The 25,006-nt window shown below is 41.3% G+C and overlaps 1 protein-coding gene across 1 annotated transcript in view; it reads left to right on the plus strand.

Annotated features, from left to right (window-relative positions):
* NEIL3 (nei like DNA glycosylase 3) overlaps positions 1–6,810 on the plus strand; it is a 36,118-nt gene extending 29,308 nt beyond the window's left edge. The window contains exons 8-10 of the mRNA XM_078852397.1: positions 154–580; positions 4,668–4,842; positions 6,330–6,810. Of these exons, the coding sequence (XP_078708523.1) occupies positions 154–580; positions 4,668–4,842; positions 6,330–6,512 (785 nt within the window). The 3' untranslated portion in view covers positions 6,513–6,810. The remainder of the gene's footprint in view (positions 1–153; positions 581–4,667; positions 4,843–6,329) is intronic.
* The last annotated feature ends 18,196 nt before the right edge of the window (positions 6,811–25,006 follow it).

Consider the following 25,006-nt stretch of genomic DNA (forward strand, 5'->3'; position numbering starts at 1 on the left):
TGAACTTCTGTGATGGAGGAAAATTAATCCTGTGTATATCTAATCTGTGAAGTAGTCTATATAAATGTATGGCGGATGTTAATACATGCAGTTTATAGATGACCTATAGACATACTTTCACACAAATGGCTGACCAAGAATTTTTTCTCCAAGTTTCAAAGGTAGAGAATGATAAAGATTCTACAGCCTCTAATAGCAGCTTAGTCAAGTACCCTTGTAACTGCTTTGGAAAGCCAAACACAGAAATAAAGGTCAATAGGAAAACCACATTTGGAATGACAACTCTAGTTTTGACAGATCTCAGCAGTAAATTCACTCCATTAAAAAATGACAGAAGTGATAGTCAAACGCCAGATGGGAATTCTCACTGTGACTCTCCAAGAAACTACAACTATTGCCAGAATAACACCTGCCAGAGGAGTGGAAAAAAGTATGAATTTCATTCAGCAAATTCACTCACTGCAGTAAATACAGCATCACCCTCCCACCATCAATCTGATTCTTCTAATCCAGTGCAGAAGAAACAGAAGATTGATCATTCAGCCTCAGATTTCAAAAGTAACGTGAGTTTGTCAAATAGGTATGTTATTTTCCAAAACTTAAACAAGCTTTTCATATAAAGTACATCAGTCTTGTATAAAAATAAACTTGCAAACTGGAAATTAATGTAAGTCTGTGTTTGGGGGAAAATTTGGTTTTGGCCTTTGATGTTTTACTTTAAGAACCTAAGCCAATTCACTTATTTCTCTTGTGCTGGTGTGATTGAGCAACACCAAAAGTACTTGCTGTAACTTCAGAAGGCTCCGAGGCAGAAGGGAGGAAAGCCCGGGGGGAAACATTGGCCTGGAGAGCACTGGAGATGGGGCAATGTATTCAGTGGAAATGAGGCAAGTCAGAGAGTTGAGTGAGAGTTCGGGGATTGGAGAGGGAGAGAACAAAGCCAAAATGGAAAAATTCACAGAAAAGGAATAAAATAAGAACAGATTAAAAAAACCAAAAGGAGACAGCAAAAGGAGATTAGGGTATGATGATGAAAGTGTACCCATCTATTACCACTAAAGGCTGGAAACCACTGATTTGGCGGATTCTGATACATTGATGTCAAAGCCTGACACAAACATGTTTCACTGTCTGCAACCCTGTCTCCAAAGAGCCAGGAATTAGTGGCAAGCATTGCAGGAACAATGTGATTGGATGCTTTGCTGGATGAACCAGTGCTTTCCACATCCAAGAGCCCAGTATGTGATCACACTGTAATGAGAGAACTTTGAACAGTATTTATTTAAGTATTGCTTCCATTCCATTGACATTTCCAGAAATGATAGTGATAGTAATTAAAAGAGATGGGATGAAATATCTTTAAATTTTTGGGGATTGAACTATGGGATACTATGATGTGGGTCTCTCTCGTTAGAGCCATTCCAGAACAATTAAATAATTAAACATTAACTGGGCCAGAAAGAAAAGCAATCACTATATAGTCCAGTAAAATGAGGAGATTCTTCCCAGTAAAATTGGAAAGAAATCTCCCTCTCTCACAAGGGTGTTTCTGGCACTTGGATATTATATAAAAGGACCCACACAGGTAAAAATGAATGTAGCTTACAAACACTGTGACTTTTTAAAAAAAAAAAAAAAAACATATTCTTTTTCTAATTTTCAGATTAGGTACACTACATAGCGCTGCTAGATTCTGAGGTTAAGGAACATCTCTTCAATGCAGCCCCATTCTGATTAGCATGAGCATTCTACTGGGCACAATCAGAACACATGCATCCAATACAATAGATACTTCCAGTGGCACTTCCATTCAAGTGAACTGTATAAATTTCAAATTCCTTTGGTTTGGTTTGTTTCATTTTCCTTGGACTAGTCACAGTAATGTATCCTGAACAGCAACTGAAAATGGGCTACTCTAGAAACACTGGAACCAGTCATAAAACTAGCCACCAGTGCTCTTTTTCCCTGGTAATCTCTGGTCTCTGTGGTTAATTGGTCTCTGTAATTATATTATTCGGTGCAAACATCCACTGGGCCTTGGACCCTGACTTTTGCCTAAAATGAAAATATCCTTAATTGCCTTGGGGTGTAGGAATTCATTCATTCTTGATTATTAAAGTATAACGGTACCAATATTACTTAGATTAAAAAAAAACTAAAATGATCATTTAGGCAATGTTTTGTTTTAAAACGAGAATTTTATTGCGAAGATTAACAGGCCACTGCAAAAAGAAAAGGAGTACTTGTGGCACCTTAGAGACTAACCAATTTATTTGAGCATAAGCTTTCGTGAGCTACAGCTCACTTATTTTATTATATTTTGCACATTTAAAAGCCAGATTCTCAGTTCTAACTGGTTAGAGAAATCCATCCAGTGATGGGCATGGAGGGGCCTCTTGAGCGCCTTTGTTAAAATTCACTACCAAATTTAAGAGAAGGTTGGAGTGATAGTTCTGCTTCCCATGGAGTTATTCCATCTTTGGATCCCTGCCGGAGGTGTAAAAACAAAAAACTACTTCTGAAAACCTCTTTTTTCATTTTATTTTTTGGCTGCTGTTGCTGCTGCCACTACCTTGGGAATGGACAAAATTATACTATATTGCATTCACTTGCCAAAAAAAAAATAAAATAAAATAAAAATGGTTCTACAAGGTCATAAACCCTGCTTCAAATTGCACAAGTTAAACATTGGCCTGTTCTGTCACACATATTCAGTTTAATTTTTCCTGGACAGCATAAAATAAATATCTTTCAGTACAGCTTCAAGGGATGCAGTCAATTTGAAAATCACACTTGTTTGAAAATTTGTGACCTACTCTAGTTAAGAGAAATATCTAAGATTACTAAAATGGAAATGAGTGAATGGGGAAAATATTTCTCTTCCTATTTGTTTACTTTGTGCATTTGACAGCACTTATGTCCAGACTTCAGAGGTGCTGAGCAACCCAGATTCCCATTGAAAAAAAATCAAGCTTTTAGCATCTGGTCAGTTTCATTGTAGCTTGATGATTATCTGAACTCAGCTGTGGTAAATCAGCATAGATGAGTCAGTGGAGCTATGCTGATTTACCTCAGCTGAGGATCAGTCCCATGATCTTCTGCACTAGCAATTTACTTCATTCACTTCACCTTGCTGAAAGATCTATAACACATCATCAGGAGGCAGAAAATTCATTACGAAAAGTCAAGTTGATAGAGTGCCTTTTATCTTGTTTGCCAGGTGGTGGTTCCTCCTTCCTTGGTTATCTTTGAGTATTTTTCTTTAAATGGGAAAACAAGTTAATGAAATAGACTCCTCCTATTTGCAAGTACATGTGCACTTAGTACATGGGGCTCATCACCCCCTAAAGGGAGAGGGAAGACATTTTTCATGGAACCTCATTAAAAAAATGACCAAATGACACTGAGTTATAGACCAAACACCAAAGGTAACTTCTGCCTTTTGCTTAAATATGTATATTCCCATTACCTTAATATTGCAAAATAATTGGCCAACAATCATATTTTAAATAGGATTAGGTCAGAGGTTCTTCTGTACTAATGTGATTGTATCCAAAGAGACCATTAGGCTCCTCAGTGATTTTCACCAGTCTTCCAAACCAGAGGTTCCAACATGAACCTCTGTTGGAAAATGAATGTTTGTAGATATTCCCCACATGTACCCATTTAAAAATAAACATTGTGGGCTGAGCTCTGAACAAACACAGACCCTGATAAGACAAAATGCAACAGGTTGGAAGCAACTGAGGTGGTCAAGGCAGAGAAGGGAGACATGGTAATGGGAACACAAGGTTACTCAGATAACTTGTGTTGCGCATAATATGCCTGAAATTTCCTGGTCAGATTTTTGCTCTTTAAGATAGAGATGAATGAATCTTACATTTTCACCCCAGTTTACATCACTAGTGGAAGGCTGTTCCACTCCGTAAACATGACGTGTAACCTGTATCTGTTAAAACAGATTCCTTTTTTCTCTAAAATACTTTTAAAGAAAACTCACCTTATTTAAACTGTAGGTAACGAAGAAATATGCCCTTGTGTGTTGAATTCAGATATAATCTCCAACTATTCTTAATAATAACAGTAAGGGAGAACAAAGCTTCCCTACCAGCTTTACAAGAAAAGTTTCCGCTCAGTCAGCTAGACAGTTCCTTATTGGAATATGATTGGGATAATTACAGTAGTTTTTATCAAAGAGCGTGGAAAATTGTCTCTAAAGTGGACAAGTAGGTAAAGACCCTAATGGCCTTGTCTAAGCTATTTGTGATGATTTTCCATTGCATGAGAGACTGAGAGAAGATTGTAAATGTAAACATTCTTGCTGTTAAGACATCCTGAATTTCAAACTAGATAAAATCCCATTCATAGTGGAAAACTGGTATATATGTAAAAGCCCTGAGGTAAGACAGCTTCTAGATTTAGATTGGAATTTACTTCATTTTTTTAGAAGGTTAAATTTAGCATTCAACGTCAGGGAAATCCATCCATTTTATATATAAAGAACCAAAGGGGTGGATTAGAAAAATTCTATCCAGCTGTCACTCTGTGCAAAGATACATTATTGACAATTCTGTTTTACAAGCCAGTGTGTGTGTGTGGGGAGGGGAGGGGGGGTTTGGTGGTGTTAATCCCTTTAAATTATTTAATATTGTAATCTGTCATTACAGTGAACATCGAGTTAACATGACAGATGGTATTTGTACATTAAATGCGGGCAGTCCTCGCTGCAGTAAACACAACCGCCCCTGCAGTCTCAGAGTTGTGAGAAAGGAGGGAGAAAACAAGGGCAGACAATTTTATACTTGTCCTCTACCCAGAGGGACTCAGTGTGACTATTTTGAAGTAAGTACAAGACCTCGGGCCTTAGTTTTAAGCTTTCCAATGAAACAAATAAAACTATTATTCATCAGTCAAAACCCCCTTTTTTGCTTTAACTAAATCCTTTTGTTCCTCAAATATTTTTAAACATTTTAGAAAATATTATCAGCTTAATATCTAATGTACACAAGTTAATATAATTTCCTATTTATTAAATAGAAAAAAGTACCATGGAAAATGGATGAGATTCTGCCTAACAATTGTTTTGTTTTGTACCTGAGGAAGGTTGGATTGTTGTAGGTTTTAAAATTACTGTTATTCAAAAGTAATGTCTGAGGGAGATCCCACTTTGGCTACATCTATGCTATCTGCTAGGTGCGTGACTTCTCCTGCTTGCATACATATACTCATGCTGGCTCTCATCCAGTTAGTGCAAGTATAAATAGCAGTGTAGCCACAGTGGCAGCAGAGGGTATGTGCCTGGTCTGGTTAAGCCATACCTCCGCAGCCACCACCCATACCATCACAGCTACATTGCTATTTATACTTGTGATGGCTCAATGAGAGCAGGGGAATCACACCCCTAGCTCAGAGTGTAAACCTTGCCTGTACACAGTTCAGTAGTAATTGAAAAATTAAAAAAAAATTCCATTGTAGTAGCTTTGAAGAATCAGAGTATGACTGTATGCATATTTGCAATCTTCTATATCTGAGCACTATAGAAAAACGAAATTTTATCTTGGATACAATTTCAAAAGTACCCAAGTCCCACTAACTTTCAGTGCGACTTAGGCTACTAAGGGCCAGAATTTCAAAAGCATTTAGGTGAGGTGCAGGTAGTTACCTAATGGGATTTTCAAAAGTGTCTTAGCAGGGTAGGCATATAACTCCCAGTTCACATGCTTGGTTACTTGAGGCTATCGCTTGGGTAAAGCAAATGTGTGTACCACCTCCAGAGAGCGGTCAATTTAGACACATTGTTCTACTGCAGTTTGTACATGGGGTCGGGGGGGAGTGGTGCATTCAAGTCAGTGGCTTTAGGACCATGTGATCAAGAAAGATCCCTCTGAAATGTCCCATTAGTCTACTTAGTAACAGCACTTGCTTCCCTTCGTCATTCTTAGTAAAATGAGGAAATTGCAACGTAGACCTATTGGTCTATGCATGCGACTTATCAGACCACTGAGAAGAACTTATAACACAATAATTCATTTGAAACACTCATCATTCAGAAGAAAGGTGCATTTTAATACCAAGTTGAAGTTTTATGTGCATATAATTTATTTACTGTAAATTCAGTTATAGCTATGGAAGTCAAACTACCAGACTCTTAAGAAATTAAATAAGCGGTTTTAAGGGGAGCTTTTTTTTTTTTTGATTGCCACTTGCATGGCGGAATCAAGTGGGAGGGCTTATCCTGTACATCTGAATTTTTGTCATTGGTCCATAAAAAGGAATTTGACCATTAGACACAGTAACACCCATGGTAAAGTAATAATTTCTCTTTACAGTGGGCAGACTCACAGTTTCCATTCTGCCATCATGGGAAACGCTGCATTATGAGGACAGTGTTGAAGATTGGGATTAATAATGGAAAGAATTTTTTTGTGTGTCCTTTTGGGAAGGATAAACAGTGTGATTTCTTTAAGTGGGCAGAAAATGGACCAGGAATGAAGATTATTCCAGGATGTTGAGATTTTCATCTATAGTGACATTGGTCTTTTCATACTGTGTGTACTATAGTTCTCTGCTCCAAAGGATATTATTTTAGGAGATTCATTCTCAGGTGACATTTCACAATAAAAAAATGTGCCTAGATTCTGTTTGGAAAGGAAAACTGTGAGGTGGGGTTAGAGAAAATTTTATTTTCTGTTCATTCCTTGTAGCTGTAGCTGTTTTATCTAACTGTAGGATCTTTCAGAATTAGCATTTAACATATCTGGCATTCTGAAAATTAAACAATGGTAACATATCATTAGCATGCTAGTTTCCTGGGAGAAGACCTAGTCTGAAGGGGGGGGGGGGGGAAGGAAGGAAATAATGTATCTGTCATTAAGGTGTAGCTGTCGCAGTTCATGATGTATTGTAATATTCTGTCAGTGCAATATTTCTGGTTTTGATTGGAGTCTGTCTGTTCCTTATGTAGGCGTGGTGTTAATTTCTCAGCATTTCAGATGTTCAAATATTTATTGTTATATGTGATTTCTGAAAAATGTAACTCCTCTCAATATATTTTAAATAATTTGGTTTTAATATAACTTCTCATATAATGGAAGGTGAACATTTTGTGTTCAATAAAATTTAAGAAAAAAAATCACTATTTAATTTTATTTATACAGATCCATGTTTAATGGTTTGTTATGAGGATCAATGTATTTGTACACTCTAATCATATTTAATGAGTTCACTATTGTTGGCTAGACTTGTAGTAGAAGACACTAACATTTGTTTTATAATTTTACAAATCTCTCTAATGCATATTTTAATCTGTTTTAATGACTCGAGTGCCACTTAATAGATCCCCGAAAGGATGTTACTAGTGTGCTATTGTATAACAATACTAAGGACCATAATTCTGTTGTGATTCACAATCAGTGTAAATCTGTTAAGCAACAGTGCTATTTATTCTTAACAGCTTCTGGAAATTTATGTTTGCATATGATATGTCTTTGTGGCTGCTGTCCAGGATCATGGAAAAAAGAAGAAATGAAGAGGGGGAGGAGTGGTAACCAAAAAACCTTACATTTCCTTACTAAAATATGATCTGCTGAAAATAGTAAGCAAACTAAAAGCTAACTAAAGGCTCAATTATAAAACCTTGTGACCCCTATCCCATGAAGCACTAATGCATCTTTATAACAAAATGAAAATATTGAAATTACATAGAAAATAAGAACACGAGTACAAGGTTTATTTAGATGATAGACTACTAAAGGGATAATCTCTTCATTTTACAGAGTCTCCTTTACCCCTTACAACACTTCAGATTGTAAAACCTAAAGCCTTTACATGTTTTTCAAGCTTTGTTGTCAATTTTACTTTGTGCAACCTGACTGAAGTGCAAAATGAAAACAAGTCATTTGTCACTTTCTTGGTTCTCCTGCACAGTCATAATTCTGCAATGTTTGAGTTGTAAACACTTCAAGGAAATGACTAAATTCAAAATAAACATTTTTCAGATTTTTTTTAAATAGTTGCTTAAACTAGCTTATATTAAATTCCTTTAAAAAACCCAAAACACTACTTTTTGGCACTGTCCATCTTGCTAACAGGGTTGGCCTTGAAACTAGAGTATTCAAAAATTTAAAAAAATGATTAAATGAATTTTGACAAAAGGGCAAAATTTGGAAACTCTTGAATTCTTTTTAGCCAGTTGTTAAAGCCAAACAAGTTGTTAAATGCTAAGCTATACAAACTGAAACAAATGCATCTCGCCGTTTTTAGGTTACAGGATTATAGCTGTTTGTGCCTTTATTGCAGAGGTTTTTTTGTGCCCTATTCCAGCAATTTGGGAATCCATAGAGAAAAATATATCAGACTTGAAAGGCTAACAATCTGATCAAAGAGCAGTGAGCTATATAAGACAATCAAATATTAAATTACTTTTTAATCAGAATTCCCCATTGAAACAAGTGGTCAGTCCTGCGTAACCTCAGGGCATGATATGCAGCAGGCATAACATCAGCAGATCAGAAAAGGAGCTTCTACTCTTTAAAACGTCTGATTTTTAGGATATGATCCAACACCCAGTGAAGTCAATGAATGGACTCCTAATGATTTCAGTAGATTTTGGATTAGGCATTTAATACGCATTCACTGTTACTGCTATTTGGGCAACATTTGGAAAAAGTCTCTCGCTATAAATTGCAGAAAGCAATTTAGAAATCAGAGCAAGAAATACGTTAAACTAAATAGTTTTCATGGTTATTGGCTCATCTCTTTAATAAATTTTCACAAAGCCTGAATAATTTAAATGTATTAGAAATAAGTTACTGCATTAAAAAACTGCATTCTTTTAAAATGGTAAATGGTACATTTTGTATCAAAGCTTGCAGTTAATTTTTTTTATTATCATAAAAAAGCAAGCTCTGCTGAAAGCATATTTCCAGGACTTTCCTATTAGTAGGAAGCAGTGAGTATAACAATTAAACATATTAGCACATGAAAGCCTCATGCATAGACTCAAATGTAGCATCAAAGGGATGTCCTAGGATGGCCTACTAAGTAATCAGAAGTGACTGCAGATAAGTAGCTTGTGAACAGCTGCAGAAAATCAAGTTTTGTTTTAAATCTGAGACTTCACAACGACCAACTCTGTGTTTCTACTGAGGGACTTCAACACTTATGTACATAGGGGAACAATGGAGATACCTGGAGGGGAGTGATTGGGTGGTATGGCCTCCCTGGCTTGGACCCGAGAGGTGAGTTGTTATTGGATTTCTGTGCTAGTCGTGGATTGTCCATAACGACCACCATGTTAGAACACACAGTTGCTCATAAATGTACTTGGTACCAGCGCATCTTGGGCCAAAGATTGATGATCTTGTCAGACCTAAGGCCATATGTTCTGGACACTCGAATGAAGGGAGGCAGAGCTGGCAACTGATCTCCACTTGGTGGTGAGTTGGATTCAACTCATGGGACACCGGCTGGTTAGACACAGGAGGCCCAAACGATCAGTATGGGTCACCTGGGAATGTCTGGTGGAAGACCTTATGCGGAAAGACTTCAGTTCCCACTTCCGGAAGAACTTCTGCATTCCGGGGGAGGTCTTGCACATAGCGTCCGAGTGGACCATGTTCAGGGCCTCAATTGTTGAGGCAGCCATGAAAAGGTGTGACCTGAAGGCAGTTGGTGCCTGTCATGGTGGCAACCCTAGAACCTGCTAGTGGACTCTGACTTGAGAGCTTTCCTCACATATAAAGGAGGCCTTCCGAGCAGTGCTTGTGAACTGGACTCCTGATACGGTTGAGAGGTACCGGCTGACTAAGAGGGCTGCGGCTGTGGCAGTTGTTGAAGTGAAAGCCCAGGCTTGGGAGGCATTTGGAGAGACCCTGGAGAATGACTATTGGGTGGCCTCAAAGGTGTTCTAGCAAGCCATTTGTCACTTTAGGAGGGGTCGGCGGGATGTTTGACAGGTTGTACTCAGTAAGGGAGGTGAAATGCTGATCTTGACTGAGGAGATCGTCAAGAGGTAGAAGGAGCACTTTGAGGAACTCAACCCGATGGACATGCTCCCCTTCTAGGAGGCAGCACTGGAAACCTCCAGTGAGATCAGATCTATTTCTGATGCTGAGGTTGATACAGTGGAAAAGTGTCTTCATCATGGTAAAGCAGCAGGGGTGGACAAGATTCGCCCGGTGATGTTGAAAACCCTGGACAATGTTGGGGTGTCATGGTTAACACACTTTCATTGGTGCGTGGAAGGCAGGTGCAGTATCTCTGGACTGGCAAACTGGGGTGGTGGTCCCAATCTTTAAGAAAGGAGACCCTGTTCCAACTATAGGGGGATCACACGCAGCCTCCCCAGCAAAATCTATTCCAGGTTGCTGAAGAGGAGGTTATGCCCATTAGTTGAACCTCTGTTCCTCCTGAATCTATGTGGATTCTGTCACAGCTGTGGAACAAAGGACCAGCTCTTTGCTCTCTCGCAGATACTTGAGGGATCATGGGAGTTTGCTAATCCAGTCTACCTTTGTTTTGTAGACCTGGAGAACGCATATGACCGCATTCCCAGAGATGTCTTGTGGGAAATGCTGCAGGAGTTTGAGGTACTGGTGCTGCTTTTGCATACTATCCGGTCCCTCTAGTCTCTGAATGAGAGTTGCGTTCATATTCTTGGTGTTGTCAAGTTCATTCCAGGTGCGCCAAGTGCATGTCTTGTCCCCACTCCTGTTCATGATTTTCATCGACAGGATATCAAGGTGCACATGAGCTGTGGAATACATTCAGTGTGGGAACTTGGAGGTGGCATCTCTGCTGTTTGCAGATGATGATGTCCTTGCTTTTTCAGACTGTGATCTCCGATGGGCACTCAAACATTTCACTGCTCAGTGTGAAGCGGCTGAGATGAGAATCAGCACCTCCAAATCAGAGGTTGTGATCCTTTCCCGGAAGAAAGTGGACTGCTCTTCTTCGAGTGATTTGCTCATATTGATTCCAGTTAGGTGTGTGCATGCCACGTGCATGGCCGTCAGAAAGTTTTTCCCTAGCAGCATCTGTTGGGCCAGCAGTTGAACCCCCTGGAGTGGCACCTCCATGGCGCTCAATATACGACGCTGCTGACCCAGGGTCCTCCAGTTCCTTCTTACCGTCCATGATGGTCATTGGAACTGTGGCGTCTTGCTCAGCAAATTCTCCAAGTTTCCCTACCTTTAGTTAGATAGTAGTAGTTCTGGTTTTGTTGATAGTTCTTTCTTGTAGTTAGTGAAAGTTGGGTTGGGGGCAGGGGTTACCCTGCACCCCAACTATCTGTCTTTGGGGCTCTCATAGAATATCAGGGTTGGAAGGGACCTCAGGACGTCATCTAGTCCAACCCCCTGCTCAAAGCAGGACCAATCTCCAATTTTTGCCCCTGTCAAGTTCCTTCCCCACTCTGAACTCTAGGGTACAGATGTGGGGACCTGCATGAAAACCTCCTAGGCTTACTTTTACCAACTTAGGTTAAAACTTCCCCAAGGTACAAACTATTTTACCTTTTGCCCTTGGACTTCCGCTGCCACCACCAAACATCTTACCGGGTTTATTATTGGGAAAGAGCCGTTTGGAAATGTCTTTCCCCCCAAAATATTCACCAAAACCTTGCACCCCCCTCTTCCTGAGAAAGATTTGATAAAAATCCTCACCAATTTGCATAGGTGAACACAGACCCAATCCCTTGGATCTTGAGAACAATGAAAAGAAGCATTCAGTTTCTTACAAGAAGAATTTTAATATAAGAAAAAGTAAAAAAGAATCACCTCTGTAAAATCAGGATGGTAACTACCTTACAGGGTAATTAGATTCAAAACATAGAGAATTCCTCTAGGCAAAACCTTAAGTTACAAAAAGACACAAAGACAGGACTATCCATACCATTCAGCACATCTTATTTCCTCAGCCATTTAAAAAATCATAATTAATGCATATCTAGCTAGATTACTTACTAAGTTCTAAGACTCCATTCCTGTTCTGTCCCCGGCAAAAGCATCACACACACAGACAGGCTTTGTTTCTCCCTCCCCCTAGCTTTTAAAATATCTAGTCTCCTCATTGGTCATTTTGGTCAGGTGCCAGCGAGGTTATCCAAGCTTCTTAACCCTTTACAGGTGAAAGGATTTTTCCTCTGGCCAGGAGGGATTTTAAAGGTGTTTACCCTTCCCTTTTGTATTTATGACAGCCCCGATCCCTAAATGCCCTCCTCCAGAATTGAACACTCAACCTTGGGTTTAGCAGGCCAATGCACAAACCACTGAGCTATCCCCAAAGTCCCATGCCCAGGTCTCCGGGATTTAAGCCCTACAAGTCCTGCTCCAAGCCCATGCCAACAGGTGACCCCCAATACTCTTCTCTGAAGTGTCCAGGGGAGGCTCACCGAGCCGAGAAGTGCAGGATCTGCAAGGGATTTTGTCTTCTGACTAAGAAGGAGCAGAACTTTCACCTGAAGCAGCTCCTTATGGAGGCAGCTTTTAGACCCCAGCCTCCTTCGGCGCGGCAGAACCTGGCACCAAGCTCTCTGGTGTGCAGCATCCCAGTGACGGTGGTGGAAGTGGCACCGCAGATGGACTCTGGCCGAGACCCGCAGCACCGAAGCTGGCAACATCAACCCGGCACCGCTCCCACTCCCTGGCACCGAAGTGACACTGGCAGCCAGAGAAGGGTGGGGTCTCCTTTGCAGAGACCCACCCCCCTGGAGCTGGCCTCTGTAGTGCGTCCAGGGAAGGAGCGCCCAAGAGAGAAGGTTGTGGTTGCGGCACTGTTGTCTTTGGCCCTGCTGGGGGAGACATTGAGTACAGGGCCATTGGACTCCCCACTTCATGGCATTGTGGTAGTTCAGCTGCCGTCCACCCCAGACACCTTGGTTCTTCATCACCATGCAAGGTTCTTCATCACCATGACGGCACTAAGGTCTCCTCTGCTCCATGCCAAGTCTCTGGTGGCTCAGCAGATGGCACTGTCTTGAGGAAAGCTGGCGTTGATCCATCTGTTGGCTCCATTGGGCGAGCCTAGGTACCACCTCGAGGTCCCAGCACTGCTCCCCATCGCGGTGCAGGTTGTACTCGCGGCACCGTTCCAGATCACGTCAGCGCTCCCAATCATGGCACCGCTCCGCTTGCCAGTTGCCTTTGCGGAGCAGGTCCCAGACCTGGCACCGATCTAGGTCCTGGTACTGATCCAGGTCTTGGCACCGCTCCCCAGCCTTGCGGCACCGCTCATTGGTGGATATTACCTCGGTGCCGCCCTGGCCCTCGCAGTCCCGATCTCGTTCCTTGGGTTCGGAGACAGTCACGCTTTTCAGGTTGGGACTGCCACCAGTTGGACCGTAGCCACCCTGATGTGGGGGCAGGACCATGGCTGGTGCACGGACAGGGCTCCCCCCAGTGGCCCTTCTGGACCCCGTGAGTGTACCACCAGGCCCAGGGTGCACAGTCTGGAGCTTCCTGGTTGGCCACCTCTAAAACAAGGGTGCCGGAAGCCTTGGCCAGTCGGCCTGCTCCTTGGGGTGTGGAGGAGATGTCGTGCCCCCTCCCCACCTTGGAACCCCTTCCAACTCTGGAAAGCCCCCTTGGAATAGGGAGATCGGGATGACCCTCTCCCCCACTTGGCCTCTTTGTCCTCCTCCCCTGACTAGGCCATCGCAGGCACCTCCATTTCCGGGCCGCCCCACATAGACATCCGCATCCACCAAGACTACTGCGCAGTATACTGCGCAGTATCCCAGTGGAAACACTTCAAGCCCCAGCAGCCGCAGCAGTGCTTCTACCCTCCCCGGCCGAGGCAGGACTTTTACAGGCGATGGGGACGGAATGGCAGAAGGAAGCCCTCCAACCCCTCACCTGGACAAGGCCAGGGCCTGACCAAACAGTCATTGGGTTCCAAGCACGCCTTTTGAAGAGACGCCCGAGGACGGCGTACCAGACTTACCCCAGCCTCCGGCCCATTCTGGACAATTCAACAAATTCATGGTAAAGTTTAAGTTCCGCATGGTCTCCCTTGGCACCATTATCCCTTCCTTGGATCCTGGAGACTGGTATGCTGCCCTTGACATGAAGGACAAATACTTCCACAGAGCAATTCATCTGGTGCATAGGCGCTTACTGCACTTCATGGTCAACCGCGAACATTACCAGTTTACAGTCCTTCCGTTCGGCCTTTTTAACAGCCCCCCGAGTGTTTACCATGCATGTTGGTCGTGGCTGCCTTCCTCTGTCAATGGCAGGTGCAATTGTATCCCTTCCTTAATGACTTGTTACTTTGGGGCTGCATCAGAGAACATGTGCAGTCCCAACTCCACCTGTTCAGGTGTACGTTCGAATGGCTGGGTCTCCTTCTCAATATGGAGAATTGACCCTGGAACCGACCCAGAGGATAGAATTCATCGGGGTGGTGCTGGACTCTATTCAGCCACAGGTCCTCCTACCGGACTCCTGCTTCCGGGCTATCACGGGCATCATTCAAGGCCTTCAGCAATTCCCGACCTCAACAGCATGAGGATGCATGAGTCTCCTCAGCCACATGGTTTAATGCACGTATGTGACTCGACACACCAGGCTCCGGCTCAGGCCGTTGCAGGCCTGGCTTGCCTCGGTCTACCGCCTGGAGTGCAACAGCTTAAATTCAGTGGTCACTGTAGTGGGGCAGGTCCTTGCCTCCCTCTGTTGGTGGCTTGAATCCCAAGTGGTGTGAGGGGGGATCCCCTTCCACTGCCCCCAGCCTTCCTTGTACCGGGTAACAGATGCATCAGCTCTAGGGTGTTGCTCATATCCATTCCAAACCTGCCCCCACTTCCTTTCTGTCGGAGTGGCTGGCAAGAAGGAACTGAAGGGGCGCTGGGTCGGCAGGGTCATATATTGAGTGCTATGGAGGCACCACTCCAGGGGCCTCCACTGCCAGCCCGACAGATCCTGCTCGGGGAAAAACTTTCCAATGGCCGTGCACACAGCGTGCGTGCACCTAATTGGAATGGATATGAGCAACACATCTCAAAGAACAAATTACAAAAGATGAATAACTGCTTTTCCCCTCCAGTTAATGGGGGAGTAGCTGCCCTTAGTGGATGAGTTCAAGTATCTAGGGGTCTTGTTCACAAGTGATGGCAAGCGGGAGTGTAAGATCAACTGGTGGATTGGTATGGCGGCAGCAGTGATGCGGCTGCTGTACCGATCCGTGGTGCTGAAGCGGGAGCTGAATTCAGACAAAGCTTTCTATTTACAGGTCACTCTCCATCCCTATCCTCACCTATGGTCATGAGCTTAGGGTAATGGCCGAAAGGAAGAGATCGTGGGTACAAGTGGCAGAAATGAGGTTTCTCCTTAGGGTTACTGGGCTTACTCTTTGAGATGAGGTGAGGGGCTCAGGTATTTGGGAGAGTCTTGGAGTAGAGCCGCTAGTCCTCCAGATTGAGAGGAGACAGTTGAGGTGGTTTGGGCACCTGATAAGGATGCGCCCTAGGAAGCTTCCATTGGAATTATACCAGGTATGTCCCACTGAGACCAAACCAGGACACTTTGGAGGGATTATATTTCCCAGCTGGCCTGGGAATACTGGGGAATCCCCCAGGAAGTGCTGGAACCTGTTGCAGAGGAAAAGGAGGTCTGATCCTCCCTACTTTACATGCTGCCACTGCAACCCTCACCAGGAAAAGCAGCATAAAGGAAAAAGAAGAGGGTGACTTCACATAAAAGGGAGATTTTATATAATATTTGATTTTTACTAGAAAAGGCTCAATAAAACAGGTAATTCCAAGCAAGTTAGCAAGAAATTTCAGAAGTCTTATGAACTAAAGTGATTTTTGATACAACACTGTTATTTGAGCCAAAGAGTTATCTGATAGAAAATGGAAATCTAGTTCAAGTAAAGCCAAACAAAAAGAAAAAAATGGGCTGGTAAAATGTATTATAGGTACTGTGAAGAGCAAATAGCCAAAGGCATAAAATAAGCTGTTTAGCTCAGAAGCAGAAAACCTGTGAGAAATGGGAGCAACTGAAGAAAATAGGCTATTAGAGATGCAAACTAAATGTATTTAGTCTTCAGTAAAAAGGATGCTACTGAGATACCTATTTTTCATTAATTCCTTATACAAAAGCTTCACTTAGAAATGACTTCCCCACTGCCTCCATAGACCGTTGAAAGTAATTAAATAAGGTGTGAGACACCCACCTCTTGACCCTATTCTAATGTTGACACAGCATGTTCCTACTGACAATTCTCTATCATCACAAGGAACTTCCTACTGTTCCCCTCATTGATAAGAAAACCTTACGCACAACACATTAATCTCTCTAAATAGAACCCCAGTCCTTAATTACAACCTCATGCTTGCCTCATAAAAATACCACACACTTAAGCTGTTTATACTTTAATTGACTAGTTGAAGTTTATAACTAAAGTTTCCAGAGCCTGTACTTGTTGGTGGAAATAGTGTTTTGGGGATTTGGGTAGTTATTTCCTTGCCTTTTAGGGGGTGTGTGGTGGGGGTGAGGTGTATCTTGGTGTAAATCACCTGAATCTCTTTTAAACAAAGTTTTGGTTCATGGAATTTCCTGGGTTTTTAAAATGGCAAGCACAGGAAGGTTTGAGGGGGTAATGGGGCAGGGATGTTGTCCTCCCCAACACCCTCCCAAGTATGTATTATGGCAAGTGGAGGGATTGAAGATGTTTGCAGTGTGAGGAAGGGGAAACTAGTACTAGGGCATGAATTCTAATCCCACCTACTCTTTTTCCAGTGCTGTTCATCCTTGTGTGTTTCACAGCCCTTATTACTCAACAATACTTAAAAGCCCCACCTTAGGAGGCAGTCAAGTATGGTGCACCCCTTTTTAACAAACAGGATATCTACCAGATTGCAGTCATTTTTAGCAGAGCTAGGAATTAAATGTAGGTGCATAATATAGTACACCCCAATTTCAGCCTCTCAGAAAACATTTTACATGCTTGACAATGCTCTCTGAAACCACTAAAGTGAGGCCTTCTAGGGTTCATACCCTGCTGACAGCTCGTTTGGGAGATTTTTATGTTTGCATTAGTGTGTTTCTGGTATTTAACCTGGTTTATTGTATTTCTTAAACAGGTTTTCACTATGAAACCTATTACTATGTCAGTCATGGCAAAACATGAAACAAAACAGTTTTTTTTAGATTTTAGTACTTTATCAGAAATTTTGATTGCTTATGTTACGTGCTGGTTTGAAGGTTGCAGAATATCATAGCAAAGCCTTGCGTGAAAGGGGAGCCATTTTTCCCAAGGGTAGCTTGTGACTTCAGTCCCACTGAAAACAATAAGAAAGGATAGCCATCTTTACTAGGAGTCCCTGAGGAATCTGTTTCAACCTGTATCTGTATACGGATAGGAAAAATGGGATATGCTGAAAATGGTGTATCAAGTTGTTATAACTATTAGCCCATTATATAAGATCCTCTAAATAAACACTTCCTTTTCAATGGATGGGATCTTCTATTGCAGTAATGCTGTAAACAGAAGTGTAACTAATTTTTTCAAATGATTTGACTGGCGGTGTCACTCTTAAAGGCCAGTCATTCAGCCTTGTGCAGGAAATATTACTTTTTCACATTTTAATAGCCACACAGATTTCCTTGTAAAGCAGTGTGAACTTTGCTAAGATGCTGGGTAAAATTGTTTGAGGATAAGAGCTAGGTCACATTGGAAATGAGAAGTAGAATGTTTAAACCCAGAAAATGCTAATGTCATACCCAATCCCTGTTTTATTTTAGCATGTTCTCTATTATTTCATGTTGAATTTACAGGGAAGTAAATCTTTGGCTTTGAAAGGAATACTTGTTTCCAGTGTATGACATACTGGACACATTTTATACTTTAGTCTCAGGCCTTTATCCTCTTATTTGGATAGAAAATAAATGGTAATAAAATCAAAGGGCCATGTACTGTTTCAGTCCATACACATAACTCCCATTTGATGTTAATAGGTATTCCACAACTGGATTGAGGGTACTGAATGGCCTTTAAATTCATAATTCATTAGAGGTAAGAGAGGCGACTCATAAGATACCCACAGTATATATTCAAAATTTAAGAAACTATTAAGGCATAATTGTGACAAAAGGTTTTTTTCCCCATTCTACTGCAGAGAGATTAAAGTTTGAGCTATATATTTTAAAAAATGACTTTGCATGCAAAATACAAGTAGCTCAATGTTTTTCTGTATCTAAAAAACGTACATGAGAACTCAGCATGTAAACCCAAGGATGAGAAAATTTGTGGGTGCAGTTTCAAGGCTTAAGACCCTTGAAAGAGGGCATGCTTTTATCTGTTAGCTGCCCATCCCCATTGTATCCAAGCACCTTTCAATTAAAATCAAAAGCGGGAGCGAAGTCCCTGTTTCACGTCATGGAGTCTCTGGCCCACCTCCCTTTTCCCAATTTTGATTTTATGTCTGTCACTTGCCTTACAATTAGAGGTGTTTTAAATAAAACCTTTGTGTAACTTGTTCTGTAGGAAGCAAGAGATAAAAACCATAAACCCAACAATACTACATCAAAAGCAATTTTAATATTTTCTACTGTTGGAAATATACTTACTTTGCTCTAAAAAAACAAAAGCAATTGACTGCTGCCATATTGTTGCTGATGACCTCTCCTATAACTTCCAAAACACTATCCCAAACAAGAATTACTGTGGCACCTTAGAGACTAACAAATTTATTTGGGCATAAGCTTTCGTGGGTGAAAACCCACTTCATCAGATGCATGCACTGGAAAATACAGTAGGAAGATATATATAGACACAGAGAACATGAAAAAATGGGTGCTGCCATATCAACTGTAATGAGATAATCAATTAAGGTGGGCTATTATCAGCAGGAGAAAAAAAAATCTTTTGTAGTGATAATCAGGATGGCCCATTTCAAACAGTTGACAAAAAGGTGTGAGTAACAGTAGGGGGAAAAATTAGCATGGGGAAATAGTTTTTACTATCCATCCACTCCCAGCCTTTATTCAAGCCTACTTTAATGGTGTCCAGTTTGCAAATTAATTCCAATTCTGCAGTTTGTTGTTGGAGTCTGTTTCTGAAGCTTTTTTGTTGGAGAATTGCAACTTTTAGGTCTGAAATTGAGTGACCAGGGAGGTTGAAGTGTTCTCCAACTGGTTTTTGAATGTTATAATTCTTGATGTCTGATTTGTATCCATTTATTCTTTTGCATAGAGTGTCCAGTTTGGCCAATATACGTGGCAGAGGGGTATTGTTGGCACATGATGGCATAGATCACATCGGTAGATGTGCAGGTGAATGAGCCTCTTATGGTGTGGCTGATGTGATTAGGTCCTATGATGGTGTCCCTTGAATAGATATGTGGACAGAGTTGGCAACGGGCTTTGTTGCAAGGATAGGTTCCTGGGTTACTGTTTTTGTTGTGTGGTTGCTGGAGAGTATTTGCTTCAGGTTGCGGGGGCTGTCTGTGAGGACTGGCCTGTCTCCCAAGATCTGTGAGAGTGAGGGATCATCCTTCAGGATAGTTGTAGATCCTTGATGATGCGCTGGAGAGGTTTTAGTTGGGGGCTGAAAGTGACGGCTAGTGGTGTTCTGTTACTTTCTTTGTTGGGCCTGTCCTGGAGTAGGTGACTTCTGGGTATTCTTCTGGATCTGTCAATCTGTTTCTTCACTTCAGCAGGTGGGTATTGTAGTTTTAAGAACGCTTGATAGAGATCGTGTAGGTGTTTGTCTCTGTCTGAGGGATTGGAGCAAATGTGGTTGTATCTTAGAGCTTGGCTGTAGACAATGGATCGTGTGGTGTGGTCTCAATGAAACACTAATCCAGGAACCTATCCTTGCAACAAAGCCCGTTGCCAACTCTGTCCACACATCTATTCAAGGGACACTCATTATCTAGACAATGAAATGGAGGGACTTCTATGCCCAGTGGTAAGAGGAGGGTAGGAGGAAGCTGTGTGAAGAAAAGAACCCAAGGCTGTAATACCTCATGGAAGGTTTGCTTTAACACAGCCTAAGGTAAAGAACAGGGAGGAAGGAGGCAGACTGCAAGTTATACACCATCTATGACTGATATATCTTTGCCTCCTACTCCCTAATAGATGGTGCTGTATTTCCTGCCAGGTACAACTGGAGAAAAGGGATGAACAACAAAACAAACTTGCATATACAGTAATTCATTTCACTGTACCGTGTACATAATGAGTACTTTTCCACCATCAAATAATGTCATTAAGTTATTTTAAAAGAACAATTAGGAAAACTATGATGTAAATTCAAACACAGTTTTTTGAATGAGACAGGAGTAAATCTTTTGCTCTTGCATATTAAAACTTATTTTTACATTATATCACACACATAAATGGAAATGATTGCTCACTGTGCTTTACAAGCAACATAAGCTGTAAAATACAACCTTACATTTTAAGTGACTTATTACTTTAACAATATGCTTTAGTCATTGTATAGACAGTGAAAAGTTAATTATTTCAAGTGGAATTTTGAAGGTAAAGGTGGTAGATTTCAACTTCTTATAGTACTTCCAGCTGAAACAGTCTTGAATGCAAAAGTATAATTTACTCTGATCAAAACCATAAAAAACTCCTTATGCATGTTCTGTGCTTAATCTATGAACAGTATATAAGTGATTTTTAAAATGCTGTACGCTTATTGCAAGACTGTTTTGAAGTCATGTTCATGTTACTTGAGATACTTCAAAAGAAAGTATAGAGTTTAGAGAGAGAACTGAAGCTTACTGGAAATAGGATGGAACACAGCCATACTTTTAAAACGTTTAGTATTTTTGTAGGATTCAGAAAAATATAATGCACATCTTGTATTTTCTCATCATTGTTCATTACAGTGTATTCATGTGTAAACAGTATCTTTTCCCTTCTATTCTCCACCTGCTTACATTTTCCTCTTCTCTTTTTTCAAATTACTTGGTGAAGATCCAGTGTTTTGACACTGCAGCTCTTCACCATAGAAGCACTTGTATCAAGCACTGCACTTTTGTTTGACTAGGATGGGGTAGAACATAACCTCAAGGAGGGTTTTGTTTTGTTTTTTAATACTGTTACTTAATATGACTTTGCCATCAGAATAGACAGGAATAAGTTATGTTTAAGATCATGGTTGTATGCTACCACAACTTAATTTTCTAGTGAAAAGAATCATGCAGGAAGATAAAAGTAGCTAATCCAAAAAAAAAAAAATTGTTTACTTCTATGTTTTGTGGATAAACAGCAGTGGGAAACATAGCAAGTCCAGAATAGCTCATTCAGGTTGTAGGAAAATGTCATTTTTAAAAGTTTATCCATGTGTGATGTTTTAAACACAATTACCACAAGTCAAAAAGAAACTAAAAATGTAAAACCTAGAAGGTTATGAGGTGCTCAGATAGTATGGTGTAGATAAGCACATAGGAAGAACATGGAACTTTTAAAATTAGTATGACATGTTCGTATTTTCATTGTTCTGCTTATGTCAGTGTACCCTGAGTTTAGAAGACTGTCGTTCCTTTGGTGTAGTACAGCTCTAAAAGACATGTAATAAGCAACTTTTCTTTTCAAATTCTTCACTGAAAGTCTTTTGACCTTTATATACATATTAATCCAATGTAAAGCCTGTGATGTATCGCATGGGGTAGATTACCTTATTTTTAATTGATTTCATGAGATTCTTTGCTTATTTTTATATTCAATTGGTATTTATTACACATACTACTTTAAATCAATTAAAAGGCATATTTTACATACATCCATTTTCGCTGTAACTACCTTCAGTGAAACTCTCTTAAAAATGGAGAATGCAGCACTGACAGCTTTTCAGATAGAGATTTGTCATCAGAGATCAGTCCCTGTGAGAGCACTATTAATCCAGCAAAACTAAGTTGCTTTGACCAAAATAATAGTCACAGGGTTCATGGCAATGTTTCAGTGACTACCCTTAAGCAGGCTCTGATAGGGAAGAATCTTTGAATGACAATTTGAGTGAGTATAATCCCTGTTTACTGACAGTGTAAACCCACTGACTGAAGAATTTTTGATGAGGAATGTCAAGGTTTCTTCCCCACTCTGAACTCTAGGGTACAGATGTGGGGACCTGCATGGAAGACCCTGTAAGCTTTTTTTTTTTTACCAGCTTAGGTTAAAAAATTCCCCAAGGTACAAACTTTGCCTTGTCCTTGAACCCTATGCTGCCACCACCAAGCGTGTTAAACAAAGAACAGGGAAAGAGCCCACTTGGAGATGTCATTCCCCAAAATATCCCCCCAAGCTCTACACCCCCTTTCCTGGGGAAGGCTTGATAAGAATTCTTACCAATTTGTACAGGTGACACAGACAGACTAACCCTCTGTTTCTCCCCCCCACCCCCTTCAGACTTGAAAGTATCTTGTCCTCTTATTGGTCATTTTGGTCAGGTGCCAGCTAGGTTACCTTAGCTTCTTAACCCTTTACAGGTGAAAGGGTTTTGCCTCTGGCCAGGAGGGATTTTATAGCATTGTATACAGAAAGGTGGTTACCCTTTCCTTTATATTTATTTCAAGGAACTGTCAGTTAAAGGTGAGATTCTTCACTGGGAATTGTAATGCCAATGGCCTCAAATAGCTCACTGCCCTCAGGGTTCCCATCCCTCTGCTACCTGTTTTTTAGTGTGCTAGAGCCTTAGCAACCAATGGAAACTCATTGTGAGCACACTTGTATTTAATGAGTTAGGCAGAGCCTGACCATACTCAGTGTTCAGGTGCCTAAATGGCAGGTTTAGCTGCACCTCTTTTGAAAATCCCATTTGCTGCATAAACCCTTGGCCACAGCTGCAACACGTAAAAAATGTGTATCCAGAAATCTCCAGTTACACCTAGAGCCCTTGCCCTGTTTTTGAAAATAGCATAGATATTGACTCCGTGGATGCTCCAGGACAAGAGCACTCATGGAAAAAAAAAGTTAGGGGTTGCTTAGAACTCACCAGCAGCCAGCTCCTCCCCATCCCTCCCCCCGTCCCAAGCTTCCTGCCCACCACCATCAGCTGTTCCATGGTGTGCTGCTGGTGTTGGGGAGAGGGAGAGAAGGTGGGTTGGGCTCCAGGGAGGACGTGGAACTGAGTGGGAAGAAGTGGGACAGAGCGGGGACCTTGGAGGAGGGATGGAGTGGAGGCCTGGAACAGAGCAGGGGTTGAGCACCCCTGGGGAAAGGAAGAAGCTGGCGCCGGTGGTATAAAGTCACATTACAATGGGCTTGATCTCACAATTAGTGGAAAATCCAGCTCTGGACAGCAGGCTTATTCTCCTTCCCCAACCCTGCAGGAAATATGAGAATTATATGCATGTAAAATATACCATTCTTATTTACCATTCTAAATATTTCTATCTCATTGGGGTCATTTATATATAGTTTATGTAGAAGCGATTAAAGGGAGAGACAATACAGCTCAGTTGAAAGGATGAACCTGCTTGTGGCCTTTTAGACCCCAACATTTGCCAACCTTGTTCCAGGACAATTTCATGGGGGTGGGAGGGAGAGAAAACTACCAGCTGGTCCTAAAGCCCTGCTCTGACAAAGGAGCAATTAAGTCAAGCTATTTTTCCTCTATCTTCTTCCTGAACTGGAGATATGAAAGGCCTTTTTTACTTAATACATTTTATTGAGTGTCCCCCAGTACTAGTGAGATTTGTGGTGTTCTTAGCTCACCAGATTTAAATCACATTAACAATGCAAAGACAGTATTTATTCAAAGATTATAAAAGAGGAAGTAAATAGGTAAAAACATTTAAAGGACATTTGTTCCCTATGATAGAGGTTAGTGAATCTACCTCTGCTAGGGGAAAAAAAATACATCAGGACATCTACAAATCTCCCACTCCCTCTAGTCCCTCACCACTTTCCTCCAGCCCACAGCCGATGCAGTCTCTGACCCACAGCAAATATTGTCTTTACTGTAGTTTAGAGATGTCTGATTTGACAGCTACTTGTATTTCCTTTTCATCTACAATACTTCAAAAAACAGTGATTCTGGCTAAGAGTAGACAGCAATGGCGAATTCTGGATCAGACACACAATAGGTCCACTAACAACACTAGTTCTTTGAAATGTGTAGTTACACTTCAACTGAAATGCCACCACCAATATGGGCTAGACACATCACCTAAAATAAAGACTGTAGCCCAGATCCTCAAAAAGGTACTTAGGTTCTTAAGTTCCATTGATTTTAATGGAATTTAGTAAGCTAAATACCTTTGAGAATCTGGGCCTCTGTACCTGCCAACCTCTTCCCTGTGGAAAGGGTGGCCCTCTGCTCTGGTACTCCATCTACCCAGGGATGAGCATTCAAATAGTGTGTGTCTTATACCAGACTTAGACTTGAAATAGTTGCTTAATTTTCCACCACTTCTTACAAGCACTGCAGGAGTCTTCATACATAGCTTTTGTAATTGCAGTTATCTTATTTGGAACTCCATATGATTTTGCCAGTTTTCATTGGCTTCATGAAGGCATTTGATTTCAGTTTGGATGAAAGCATTATGGAAACAGCCAACATCTTTATTCTCCATTCTGGTTTTCTCTCGCCCACTACCCCCCACCCCCAAATCAACCATCAGAGTGTAAATATCTGACCAATGCAACTTCAGCTTGCTCTAAAGCTGCACTGTTCCTTGCCTACTACTTCCTTTAAAACTGGCCTTAATCTGTTACTTACTTTCATCATGATTTTTCCCAATACTGACAAAAAGCTTATGCCTCTAATTATTTAGATCAGCAGGATTTCCTTTCAAGATTGGTACAACTATTGCCTTTAGACAGTCATCTGGTACCTCCTCTTGCTCCCATACCTTCTTATATAAATTTTTATAATACTTTGATAGTGGTTGGCTCCTGGTGTTTAGCAGCTCAGCTGTTACACTCTGTTCCTGCAGCTTTCCTATTTTTTTAAACTGCTTCACTGCTCTTTCAGTCTCTTTTGATGGTGGTTCAGTGCTGATACCCATTCTGCTTTGCAAGGTGCCTTATTTATCTACCATGTCTAA

Source organism: Lepidochelys kempii, chromosome 4 (assembly GCF_965140285.1).
Source record: "Lepidochelys kempii isolate rLepKem1 chromosome 4, rLepKem1.hap1, whole genome shotgun sequence".
Lineage (NCBI taxonomy): Eukaryota > Metazoa > Chordata > Testudines > Cheloniidae > Lepidochelys > Lepidochelys kempii.